Below are 14,381 nucleotides of genomic sequence, written 5' to 3' on the forward strand. Positions count from 1 at the left end.
TGAATAAAACACAGAAGTATCATTTAATGATATCAATTAGGGTTAAGTATTATCAAGCACCGGGATCTATTTATCAGGTTTATTTAATTTAGTTATAAACAAAATGATTGTTGGCATTTTGCTTTGAAATGAACAATAGTCTGATAGAGCTTTAAGAATTAGAATGTAAGACAAACCTCTACACTCTATAACAAAATGTTGCTGTTCCAATAGGAATATCTCGGATGTCTGTTTTATTTTAACCTTTTGACAAGAAGCCCTGGTCTTGGAAATATACCACCTATGTTGAAAATGAACAGCCGACATGCTAACTAAATAGATATAATCTAAGATATTTTAGAATATGACCCTAGGCTAACCCCATGATTCTGACCAACTAAAGGGTCTTCACTTCATTGTCCAACTTCCTGCGGTGCTATGGATCTTGTAATGGAGACTGCAAAAGATTCTCTAATCTTTACTCTGTAATGGTCCATATGACGGAGATCTAGCGCCTGGGTCCGAGGGTTAACCGGTCATAGGACATGATGTTCAAAATTCAACTCGGGTTTTCAAATGAGATAGGACGAGTGCGTGTGTTCTGTATTCTCTTTACTGTATTCACTATTCACAACACCATAACCCGAGACCTTAGGTTTTATACCGAAGTACCTTTCACTGACCGAATAAGAGACATCCATCAAAAGACTCTTGACAGTTTCCTGAACCAATCAGGCCGGTGGGCGGAGTCGCTTTTCAAAGAGTATAAAAACGTTTTCAACGGCGTGTTTTGAGCGGTTAACAATCAGCATCTCTCGGCTATGTTCCTGATCAGCCACGACGGTCACGGACCAGACGGTCCCCTACGACGGCCTGTTTTGACCTGAGGCTATCGTGCCCGACTCCGAGTACTCTGCGCCTAACAGCTAGCCTGCAGACCAGCCTTCTCGGCGGACCATCTTATGCCTTCAACTGCCCAGATCTAGGGGCCTGAGCCTCAGGTATCTGCCCCTGGTGATCTATATTGGTCGGATAGTTTCCTGGAGAACCGCGCAGTACCTGACATTTTTTACCTGCTCATGATGTTCCGGGGTTCCTAGCAGGGTCTGAGGAGAGCCATTCAGGCCTGCAACAAGAAGAGGCCGTGGACGACCCGACAGAGGCTCCGGCCGATTGGAAACTATCACCCAAGGATGGGATTATGCGGGCATGGCCCTTGAACAAACGGACAGACCCTGGGTGAAACATTTCGAAAGGCACTGAAGCTGGGAAGTTGGATGGCGGCTCTGCCGGATAGAATAACGGATCGGTACCTAAAAAGTACCGGCAGGGATGTTGTACAGACCGACCCTGCCAGACACAGCCTACGGGTCTGTTTGAGACTGCTCGGCTCAGCAGCAACAGCGACTATCTGTTTTCCACAAACCGTGGCTCAGGAGCCCGGTCATCAAGACTCTGGGCGGTTTCCACATCTTTCTGCCATTTCACCAGCTTTTTACAAAATGCTGTTGACCAGAAAAATGAACATTCTATTCAGGAGTCGATTGTATAAGCCTTTTATCACACGGACGCTGACTCTTACTCAAAAATACATGAAATTGCCAGGCTTTCTCTAAATGCCATTTTCTGGACCTGATAGGTTTGATGGACCTTAGGGGTATACGAACTGGAAAATCAGATGAAGTGTCTGAACTGAATGTTTCGGTGAGATCACATGTTTTTTGTCGGCTTTTAATCACGCTGTTTAGTTGTAATGTTTTGAAGTGGTTGGTAAAACCTCTCTGAATTTTTAGATTGTTTTTGAAAATGACCAATAAAGGACCAGTTGATTTTTAAACCCTAATTTCTTTCACCGTCGAGGATAGTGGGTCGTTGAAAACGTTTTTTATACTCTTTGAAAAGCGACTCCCGCCCCACCGGCCTGATTGGTTCAGGAAACTGTCAAGAGTCTTTTGATGGATGTCTCTTATTCGGGTCAGTGAAAGGTACTTCGGTATAAAAAACCTAAGGTCTCGGGTTATATGTTGTGAATAGTGAATACAGTAAAGAGAATACAGAACACACGCCGCACTCGTCCTATCTCATTTGAAAACCCGAGTTGAATTTTGAACATCATGTCCTATGACCGGTTAACCCTCTGGACCCAGGCTAGATCTCCGTCATATGGACCATTACAGAGTAAAGATTAGAGAATCTTTTGCAGTCTCCATTAGAAGATCCATAGCACCCGCAGGAAGTTGGACAATGAAGTGAAGACCCTTTAGTTGGTCAGAATCATGGGGTTAGCGCCTAGGGTCATATTCTAAAATATCTTAGATTATATCTATTTAGTTAGCATGTCGGGCTGTTCATTTTCAACATAGGTGGTATATTTCCAAGACCAGGGCTTCTTGTCAAAAGGTTAAAATAAAACAGACATCCGAGATATTCCTATTGGAACAGCAACATTTTGTTATAGAGTGTAGAGGTTTGTCTTACATTCTAATTCTTAAAGCTCTATCAGACTATTGTTCATTTCAAAGCAAAATGCCAACAATCATTTTGTTTATAACTAAATTAAATAAACCTGATAAATAGATCCCGGTGCTTGATAATACTTAACCCTAATTGATATCATTAAATGATACTTCTGTGTTTTATTCAGATTTAATATTTTTAATTTGCCTTTTTAAGTTTTATTTAAAAATGAACTCTTTAAGACACATTCAGACTATTCGGACTGCATGTCAAAAAGCTTATTATTTATTTCAAATGTTTTGATACATCACGGCAGTTTTCAAATTGTAATCACTCCACTTTTTCATGTGGTTATTTACTTTATTTATTCATTTTGGCACACATGTCCTTATCAGTCTAGTTCATATTCTAAACTCCAATATTTAATGTTCTTCCTGAATCAGGAGGAACACAAGCCTGACTTTTAGTGCCAGGTAAGATTCTAACAATAACCGGCTCATGTTAATCAGCCTCATACTAGCGATGTTCAATAATGTTTTCCCCAACTCTTTGCCATCCCGTGGAACTGCCTACATAGATGACCATTTAGCTGATAATATACCAGAACACTAGGTTCTGTTGTAGTGTGTGAGCTTGGGGTGATCCGGTCTTAAGATGTTTTTTCCTCTGTCACTTAGTATTTGTACATTTTAGTTTGTACTGTCTTATCTTTGTGATAGGGCGAGTCAATGTTTCATTTTGGAATAATAATGTCTAGCGTAATCTGCCCCTGACTATGATCCCTGCACAAACCCAGGTCCTGTGACTCGTATTCAAGAAGATTGCAGACACTTGTTGACTCTTGGAATCACAGTTCAAACTTACGTCCCCAATTATTAAAAGGAACAAAAGGGGCGGTGAAAAACAAGGGAAAAAATTAAAATCGTTGAACTGGGAAGTGATACCAAAAAAACCCTAAAAAGGGTAAATGTGACCCAAAGGGGGAAAAAAAGGCCAAATGTGAAAAAAAAGTCAAAATGAAAAATTCTTTTGAACCCAAAAACTGAGCTTAAATACCCTTTTGTCGAAAATAAATTGATGAAAACATAAGGGTAAAAATATCAATGTTTTCAGAGAATTTTTTATATTTCATTTAAGGAAGAAAAAATTGGAAAAATTAAAGTTTGGGGGTTAAACGGAAACCTGATCTTTCTTGAAAAATTTGCTAAAGTATCGAGAGTTCGGTTTTAGGACTTTATACGGATTCCTTTTAAAAACGAATTGAATTATCTGTGTTTGGTGTGTGACAAAATTGTGGTTTCCCTTTGGAAAAGGGTTCTTATAACTAAGGAACCGAAAGCTTTGGGGGTCCTCCTACTAACCTATTTTAAAAGTAATTCGATTTATTGGAATGACTGTTTTCTTCTACAACCCGTGTTTTATGATTAATCAAACCGTTTGAAGAGAGAAATAGCTCGCAGGAGCTAAGCGCTGCGCGGTCCAATTACGGGAATCCTGCCTGCTTTAAGTTATTGAAAAAATAATTTTGTTTGATGCAAGAAAAAGCAAGCATCCCTGCGTAGAAAAGGCCCCTTGGGTTGCATTTTTAAACCCGGTGAACCCAAAGATACAAAGTTTGGGCCCGGCTAGTATGAAAGAGCCCAGGCAAACCAAACAATTCTGGAAAAATCCGAGTTTGGTTGTTCTGTCTGGGGTACTTTAAAAACTGATTTAAATACAAAGGCCAGCAGGGTGATGTGAGGGGTTGGGCGCCCCTCCGAATGAAAAGGCCCTTTCTTGTGGGCGCTATTGAACTGGGCACAGGGGATAAGCTTTTCGGATATGTGCAGGTTTTTGTAAATGGGCCGTCTAAAAGTTATAAGTTTGGTTTTAGCCTCCTACACCTGGCGCGCCTAGTTTCTGGTCCCCGGGGGTTTTAAAGGGCGTTGGGAAGCGTTTAAGGTGATTATCCAAATTGGCTTTATTCTTTTTAAAGAGGGGGCCGACGCTAAAAGGGATCGAAAAGGCTGCTGATTCTCTTTGTGTTTTCGGGAAACAGTTTTCTTGGTTATTAAATCCCAACTAGAAACCATTTATGAAGGGGAAGCTTCCTCTATTATTTTTTTCCTGTATTGGCCTTTCTTCGTTTCTTGGGTCGCTAATACCTGATTTAAAAGTGGGTGAGTTTTTGAGAAAAAAGTTTTAAAATTTTGGTCTACAAATTTTTAAAAAATAAAAAAATTTACCCAGGCTAATTTTAAAAAAAAAAATTGATTTTGGGTTTAAATTTTAATTAATTTGATTTTTAAATAACTGTGTTAATTTAACTTTTATACAAGAATTAAAACTACTTAAAGGGAACCAGCTAATTTCGGTTTCAAACTGGGTAATTGAAACTTGCTTTTTTAAAAATTCCCTTAATACTAATTTTTTTGAGGGCTTGTCAAACCCTTTGGGGAAGGAAAAGGAGTGAGCAAAAAATAAAAAATATTTTTAAGCTACATAAAAAATTTAAAAAGGGGAATTTTCCTCTTTGGGTTTTACAAAAAAAACTTATTATTCTACGTCTAAATTTTTTGAGTTTACTATCCTGTTTAAAAAATACATTTAGTTGAATAAAAATTACAAATTTTGAGGTACGCTCAATGCTGTCAAATGAAGTTAAAAGCAAAAATGTTTTTATTAAAACCTAAAACAATGTATTTTAGAGAGGGTTTTGAAAGTGCATTCCCGGGTAAAAGGGGAGCAAAAATATTTATAATAAATCTCACCACTGACCGGCTTAAACCACCCTGAATTTCTCATGGAGGGTTCTTAAAATTAACTCTTATATAAGAAAATTTGCTAAACCAATCACCGGTAATTTTTAAAATTCCCAATATTAAAGGAAATGGAATTAATTTAAAATAAGTATTTTTAAAGGGGTAACTGCGGGATAAATTTAAAGCAATTTTTAAAACCATAACTTTAAAAAATCCACAAAGTGGGGAAGGGTTAGGTTCCACCCGTGTCTTCAAGTAGAGGGGATTGGGAGCTATTCCCCCCGGGTTGCTAAAAACCTCCTTTATTTCTTTTTGAAAGGGGCTCCAAGGTAAATCTGTTATGGGGAAATTACTATTTGGGAAATTCCCGGGGATAAAAATGGACCAAAGTGATTAAAAAAGGGATGATATTTTTAATAGGGGGTTATTTAAATTGAAAAGAAAATCCTTTTTTATTAAACCTTTTAATCTTTAAAGTTGGGTGGGCGGGGCCCGAACTGGGTGCACCGGCTGGTGAAGAGGGATCACAAGTTTTTGATTTCAAGGAAAAAGCAGCTTGATTTTTTGAAAAAAGTGATTTTTGGTTGTCATGCTAAAATGTAGTAGGAAATTTTTTTTGTAAAGGGCCTTAGAGAAAGAGATGAGGAATTGGGGCCGGTTCATTAGTTTAAACCGAAATGGGTTTGCCTTTTTATCTGACATTTGAGGGGGTGGAAGTGGAAAGCGGTTTTCCCCAAAGAGAATATCATGTCAATCTTTGATGACAAATGTAGCTTTAATGGAAATGCGTAGTTGGGGCTGGAACAAAGAGGGATGTGGGGCTCATCATAAAGAGTGTGCTAAGCTTGTTTAGGTCGGGGAAAGTAGGACTGGGGAGGGGCCGGGAAGCTGTCACTTGGGTTTTTGGAAGTGCGTGGGAGTTTTTAGGGGGGCGAAATCATCAAATGCCTGACAGTTTTTTGGCTAGAGTGTTTTGGGGAGGTTGCTTTAAGGGCCTCATCCACGTGTTGACGGATTTCCGGAGGGGAATTGGGGGAAACGCGTCACCTCCGTCTCGGGCCCTTGAAGTTTTACTGGAACAAAGCCCCGGGCGGGTTTGGGGGATGGGGAGGGGGGGGGGCCTTCCTCTATATAATAGATAGATAGATAGATAGATATGAAAGGTACTATATGACAGATAGATAGATAGATAGATATAAAAGGCATTATATGATAGATAGATAGATATGAAAGGCACTATATGATAGATAGATAGATAGATAAATATGAAAGGCACTATATGATATATAGATAGATAGATATGAAAGGCACTATATGATAGATAGATAGATAGATATGAAAGGCACTATATGATAGATAGATAGATAGATATGAAAGGCACTATATGATAGATAGATAGATAGATATGAAAGGCACTATATGATAGATAGATAGATAGATAGATAGATATGAAAGGCACTATATGATAGATAGATAGATAGATAGATAGATACATACGAAAGGCACTATATGGTAGATAGATAGATAAATATGAAAGGCACTATATGATAGATAGATACTACATTGATTCTGTTATTTTAAATGTTGTCTTCAGTGTGCTGTGTGACTGGTGATTATTACGGTTTTTGTCTTCTCAGTGACTCTCTGGTGATTTTGCACTTCAGGATCTGAATTCTGAACATATAAATAAATAGATACTGAACATGATTTTATTGTCATTGCATTTAAAAACAACTGTGTATCCCCTGGAGTAATGATTACTGCTAAAAAGTAATTAAGAACACACAAGGACAAAGTATAAATGCATATTACATTGACAAACAAATAAGTAAATAAAAGTATTGTACTTCTGGCACATTGTACACAGTTAACAGTATTTCACATGATAAATATAATTACACGTACTTAAACTTTTTAAACATTAGGCTCATAATAATCGAGTTATGGGCTTCATTTTTGGTTAATTCAGTTCAATGATGGCTCTTGAATAGAAACTCTGTTTCAGTTTGGATGTACGTTTTTCTGTCACGTCTCCCAGAAGGCAACATGGTGAAAAGATGTCAAAAGATGTCTGCAGCCGTACAGTTTGTTGCCACCCGTTGATGCAGCAAGACAGAACGCTTTCAACAGAGCAGGGAAGGACAGAAGCAACAGTGGAGACACATTGAATTTTTTATGTGTCCTTAAAAAGTTGAGCTGCTGCTGTGGTTTTTGACCAGCGAGGTAGAGTGTGTTGACCATGTAAGGTCCTCAGTGTTGTGGATTCCCAGAAATGTAAAACTGGAGATGCTCTGCAGTTGATCCATTGATGCTAAAGAAGGATAAGTCATTACAGTGTCTCCTAAAACGTTGGTTCTAGGGACAAAACCCTTAAGATATGTAAAAGAAGGCCTCATGTCAGAATGATTGGAACTGTTGTAGTATTATGGGGTCATACTTAAAGAAAGGACCCACAGAGAAAGTGAAGAGAACCTGATGTGAAGCACGGGGGTTTGGGCTCAACTGGACAGGATGCTTTTTGGGAACACCATCATGCTTTGATGATGCTCTCTCTCTCTGTTACAACCCTGACATTGTAGGTCCTGCTTCTTGGTGCACCTCATCCTGTTAAGCATTTTATTAAAAAACGCTAAATAAGACTACTTTTCTGCACTTCTGAGAAGAACTAGGGACACTTCACAGACTTAAAGCCTGACTGCACCACCACTTAAGCGGATAGCTATTTTGATCTGAAACAGGATGTGAGCTCTTTCCCTGAATTCAAACTTTTATATTTAACTTGATGTCAAAAATTGGAACTGAGCCTTCTGTGGTTTTGTTTTTTTTATTCCTGGAGACATGCACTTTATTCTTCTACTCAAGGACCATCCTCCCTTTTTTAAAAACTGCTTAATCCAATTCAAGGCCATGATGGGCAGCATGGGACACAAGCCCAGAACAAATTCTGGCAAGGCCCGGTCGCTCATATTTAATACCACCTGGTCAACCTAATGTTCTCAGGATGTAGAAGGACAGCCAGAGCATTCAGAGCAGATTGTGTATCGACCTGAGGAGAACATGCACGTTCCCTACAGATGTTGACCTGACTGGGATTTAAACCCAATCTCCTGGGTGTTCAACATTATCAAGGCCCTGTTTTATATTTCTGTATGATCTCCTATATCTGTACCTCACTGCTTAGCTTTACTGAAAGTTTTTTTATTTTCATTTTCAGGACATTCCAAGCACCAGAGTTCAACTCCCTCACCTCCACCTGGTATGTAACTCCTTCATTTACTTTAATGTTTCTCTCAAGTCAGCCATGCTCTGAATTAACTGAAGTTTCTTCATGGTTTTTTCTTTATTTCTATCCTGGACTGCCCATTCTTGCCAAAGTTCCTCTAATATCTCCTATGCCAGGAATTGGGGCAAACATAAATACCATTTTGACAACTACCCATCAACACATCACAATGTTGTATGTTATGGTTTTGATGACAGTTTGCCATATTTAGTCTCGCATTTCAGTGCTTCACGTGCAACATTTTGATTAGCAGGTTGCATTGGTTGCCTATGCAGGGGGTTTGAGGTGTCGTCCATGTCACGGAGGTGGTACTGAGAATCAATAAAATAGTAGCAATGAATAAAATTGGCAAAGAATGTCATGTTTTTAAAAATATACTACAAACCTTCTGTCCTCTGGTCCTGCCAAGACCAAGGATCCAGCAGCAGCAAGTTACCCCACCACATATGCTTAGTGTCTGCCAGGGCTGCCTTTCTCTTTCTTCCATTCATGTAACCAGCTTCTGCAATTTGCTTCACTCTCGGGAGATGTTGTTGCTCTTCTTTTGTTATCTGCCATGTCATCTTCTTGATCCATTTCCCTGTCCAGTTTGCTGTAGGAAAAATGTAAACCCCAATAACTTCATGGAGGTAGCTGCTAGCCATGTTGTTTGCTTCATCAGAGCATATTATCTCTCTATTATAAAAGAAAATCTTGAGACAAGACTATCGCCGAGAGATTTTTTTCAAGTCCCGCCCTCCTCTCCACCATTTCTGGTTCACGGCCCACGCCCGCGGTCCTCTCACCTCTCATTCGTGTGAATGCTTTTATCAGACACACTTCCTGCACTCTCAGCTCCTATAAATTTTTACGTTTTCCTCACTTTAAGTTCCTAATAAAAGAAGACTTATTATGTCCAAATCTTATTGAAGAATTTCATCCTGAAGGGTTATCAACAGAAGAAATGAGTATATGGGCAATCCTAGTACCGAGAAACAATGAAGTCAAATGAAATAACGCAAAAATCTTTTACACAGCAAATTGGTTAAACGTGTCAATAGGCTGCGTTGGTGGTGATGGTGTGGAAGATGAAAACATCAACTTACAACGTCATGAAGAATATCTACAACCGTTAACACCATCAGGTCTTCCACCGACCGAATTACTGTTGACAGAAGGACGTATTGTAATGTTATTTCGTAATTTATGTCTGAGTGATGGGCTATGCAAGAGGAAAAGATTAGTTGTGTTCAAAATTGGTCAAACAATTCTGACATGTCAAATTTTAACAGGCAACAAGAAAGGTAACGTAGTACATCTTCAGGGGATAACATGAGACACCAAAGGAGATCTTGATATGCCATTCGTATTAAAATGTTTACAGTTTCCCATTAGAATAGCTTTTGCTATGACAATTAACAAATCACAGGGACAAACATTTGAAAAAGTGGGTTTATTTATTGGTCCTCCCTGCGTGGAGTCTGCATGTTCTCCCCGTGTCTGTGTGGGTTTCCTCCCACAGTCCAAAGACATGCAGGTTAGGTGCATTGGCCATCCTTAATTGTCCCTAGTGTGTGCTTGGTGTGTGGGTGTGTGTGTGCGCCCTGCCCGGGGTTTGTTTCCTGTCTTGCGCCCTCTGTTGGCTGGGATTGGCTCCAGCAGACCCCCGTGACCCTGTAGTTAGGATATAGCGGGTTGGATAACGGATGGGTTTATTTATTAAAGAGAAAGAAATGAAATTCACTCACGGGCAGTTATACGTTGTGTTGTCACTATATACAGTAAGTCCAAAGTTCAAAGTGACATTGAAGAAAAGTTCATTCCAAATATTGCTTTTACTAAAGTTTTACAGTAAAAGTGTAAGTTTAAAAAGTATTTGTGTGTTAATTTCAAAGCCAAACAGAATGAAAATGTATAACACAACAAATACCTCTAACGCAACATGAAACTTAATTTTCTTTCAATTTATTACGTTTTACTATTTTTTAGTATGGTTAATTACTCGCTGTAATGTAAAATAGTTAGTTCTATTATATATACAGAATATAACAATTTGCATTAAAGTAACAATCTGTTTAAATTGTACATCCGCTTTCCTATATGCGAGCGGCAGTGCTGCAAAGTGGCTAGCGCATAATGCCCTCCCTGTGGTTGGCAAACAAAGGGGGCAGAACCCCTTGGTTTCAGAAATTTTTGAGTGGCCTCCTTAGCGTTTTTATTTTTAACAAGAAAAAAAAATGTTATTACGAGTAACAGAAACATGTGAATACCAAAATGTCAGCATAAATACAGAAGTAAAAGTAAGTCCAATGTCCACTGCTATACTGGTTCAGGTTTCATTCATGTCCTTCATGCGCCATGTTTTGGGACAGCCACCAACCCACACCCCAATGTTGTTTCTTATATTTTTTTTCTGTTGTTTGCACATTAGAAGGTAGAATGCCAATTCCTGGTCGGCACGATCAATGCAGCCTTTGCGTTATTGCAGGCTACCACAGTGCAAGGCTTAGTGACTCCCACATATGCGCACATTGACATTTGCCACATTGTGAACAGTACTCAAGGGGCTAACGTCTTGCTTGTCCTTGTATTTGATCACAATTATTTTGCCTTTTTGTAACACAGCTACTGTCACACCAAGCTGAAGTTTCACGTGACCAAATTCAAAGGACATATGATGGCAGTTCGGTCTTACAATGTCGTATCATGCATCAGTGTCACTTTCCATGACAATATCTGATGACCAATTCACATTGTCATCACTGTCACTTGATTCAAGCAATCCTTCAGTTTCAGTTTGTTCTAAAACATCCTTTACGGCTTTTCATTTACCATTGTGTTTTTCATTGTAGGCTCCGCCCCACTCATAAATATTGAAGAATTACTTGAAAGTTACCAGTGGTAAAAAGCATAGAAATATTCATAGTTTTGCAGCATTATACTGTTATGAGAGTTATTTGGACTTATCCCTATAAAGGATATCATTATGGGTCAACCTGAGTGCTCAGGTTTAATCATAATTGCATAGTATTGCAAACCCAAGTCGTGCTTGGGGTTAACGCCAAGGAGGTTAAGATCAAGATTAAGATTCTAGCCCCATTGGTTCACGAGTAATCACATGACAGACGGGTACAACCCTTAGTCTCTCTCTCTCTCTCTCTCTCTCTCTCTCTCTATATATATATATATATATATATATATATATATACAGTGGTGTGAAAACTATTTGCCCCTTCCTGATTTCTTATTCTTTTGCATGTTTGTCACACAAAATGTTTCTGATCATCAAACACATTTAACCATTAGTCAAATATAACACAAGTAAACACAAAATCCAGTTTTTAAATGATGGTTTTTATTATTTAGGGGAAAAAAAAATCCAAACCTACATGGCCCTGTGTGAAAAAGTAATTGCCCCTGAACCTAATAACTGGTTGGGCCAACCTTAGCAGCAATAACTGCAATCAAGCATTTGCGATAACTTGCAATGAGTCTTTTACAGCTCTGGAGGAATTTTGGCCCACTCATCTTTGCAGAATTGTTGTAATTCAGCTTTATTTGAGGGTTTTCTAGCATGAACCGCCTTTTAAGGTCATGCCATAGCATCTCAATTGGATTCAGGTCAGGACTTTGACTAGGCCACTCCAAAGTCTTCATTTTGTTTTTCTTCAGCCATTCAGAGGTGGATTTGCTGGTGTGTTTTGGGTCATTGTCCTGTTGCAGCACCCAAGATCACTTCAGCTTGAGTTGATGAACAGATGGCCGGACATTCTCCTTCAGGATTTTTTGGTAGACAGTAGAATTCATGGTTCCATCTATCACAGCAAGCCTTCCAGGTCCTGAAGCAGCAAAACAACCCCGGACCATCACACTACCACCACCATATTTTACTGTTGGTATGATGTTCTTTTTCTGAAATGCTGTGTTCCTTTTACGCCAGATGTAACGGGACATTTGCCTTCCAAAAAGTTCAACTTTTGTCTCATCAGTCCACAAGGTATTTTCCCAAAAGTCTTGGCAATCATTGAGATGTGTCTTAGCAAAATTGAGACGAGCCCTAATGTTCTTTTTGCTTAACAGTGGTTTGCGTCTTGGAAATCTGCCATGCAGGCCGTTTTGCCCAGTCTCTTTCTTATGGTGGAGTCGTGAACACTGACCTTAATTGAGGCAAGTGAGGCCTGCAGTTCTTTAGACGTTGTCCTGGGGTCTTTTGTGACCTCTCGGATGAGTCGTCTCTGCGCTCTTGGGGTAATTTTGCTCGGCCGGCCCCTCCTGGGAAGGTTCACCACTGTTCCATGTTTTTGCCATTTGTGGATAATGGCTCTCACTGTGGTTCAATGGAGTCCCAAAGCTTTAGAAATGGCTTTATAACCTTTACCAGACTGATAGATCTCAATGACTTCTGTTCTCATTTGTTCCTGAATTTCTTTGGATCTTGGCATGATGTCTAGCTTTTGAGGTGCTTTTGGTCTACTTCTCTGTGTCAGGCAGCTCCTATTGAAGTGATTTCTTGATTGAAACAGGTGTGGCAGTAATCAGGAAATTGAACTCAGGTGTGATACACCACAGTTAGGTTATTTTTTAACAAGGGGGCAATTACTTTTTCACACAGGGTCATGTAGGTTTGGATTTTTTTCTCCCTAAATAATAAAAACCATCATTTAAAAACTGCATTTTGTGTTTACTTGTGTTATATTTGACTAATGGTTAAATGTATTTGATGATCAGAAACATTTTGTGTGATAAACATGCAAAAGTATAAGAAATCAGGAAGGGGGCAAATAGTTTTTCACACCACTGTATATAGACATCCAACATCTGTCTGTCCATCTGCCCGCTTTTCACGAAAGAACTACTTAACAGATTTAGATCTGTTTTTTTTTTTTTGTTTCTATAATATGCTTGAACATTCCGGTTGATTTAGTGACTTCTCTCATCATAGTTTACTTGTGGTACCGATTTATTTGCACGAATCCAATAGACACGCAGCAGGCCGAGGGGAGAGGAATGGGACCCTCCTCACTCCCGTGCCAGCCTCAGGGTGCTCCTTACCTCCACTTAGCTAGTGAACAAGAGAGCTACTTAACGGATTTAGATTTATTTTTGTCTAGAATTTGCTTGAAAATTCTGGTTAATTTTGCGACTTCTCTCATCGCGATAGGAATCATAGTTTGTTTGCAGGAGCGATATATTCACACTAATCTGAGGCGGAGGCTGTGGGCCGAAGGGAGGGGGAAGCATGACATTAGGGGAACCGGGTGGGGCCCTCCTCACTGTCCTGTTTCACTACTACATGGGCGGAGCCGCGGGGGATGGCTAGTACTTTATATATGTAGATAAATATTGATTAAATTGAAGAACATTTTCAGCAACATTCAAAACTCATGATGGCATCATACCAGTATTCTGTTTCAGCTTAGTGCTGAATTATATGACTCGGTTTAGTTTGGTTTTGTTTCATATACTATGTTAATCCCCGACAGGAAATCATCTTTTCGCATGACATTTGCATGAGCTTTGGGGATTAGAGTGCAGGGTCAGCCTCTGGAGCAATTTTCAGGTTATTTAAATGCAATTCAAGGTTATTAATATAAGCAATTGCATTTCATCATCACTGTGATTTCTGTATATGAGTCACTGCTATATTGGGCCCTTGAGCAAAGCCCTTAACCTGCAATTGCTGAGCGCTTTGAGTAGTTAGAAAAGCGCTATATAAATGAAAAGAATTATTATTATTATTGTTACAAAAATATTTAATACACAAAAATATGATCTTGAACAAAGTAAACAAAAAATAAAAATGCTCCAACTTTCAAAATGTCGACAATAGGTCATTTTCATTCAAAAATTACTTTTGCCATTAAAAGACGATCTCTGTCCACACTACAACAACTGAAAATGCGTATGACGTACTGTAGACGTTTGCTGACACTGGGCATGTG

The 14,381-nt window shown here is 39.1% G+C and overlaps 1 protein-coding gene across 3 annotated transcripts in view; it reads left to right on the top strand.

Annotated features, from left to right (window-relative positions):
• LOC120526304 overlaps positions 1-14,381 on the top strand; it is a 196,800-nt gene that overhangs the window by 130,361 nt on the left and 52,058 nt on the right. For all 3 annotated transcript variants that reach the window (XM_039749428.1, XM_039749429.1, XM_039749430.1), the window contains one exon: positions 8,392-8,433. In XM_039749428.1, coding sequence (XP_039605362.1) covers positions 8,392-8,433 — 42 coding nt within the window. The remainder of the gene's footprint in view (positions 1-8,391; positions 8,434-14,381) is intronic.

Source organism: Polypterus senegalus, chromosome 3, assembly GCF_016835505.1.
Source record: "Polypterus senegalus isolate Bchr_013 chromosome 3, ASM1683550v1, whole genome shotgun sequence".
Classification (NCBI taxonomy): domain Eukaryota; kingdom Metazoa; phylum Chordata; class Cladistia; order Polypteriformes; family Polypteridae; genus Polypterus; species Polypterus senegalus.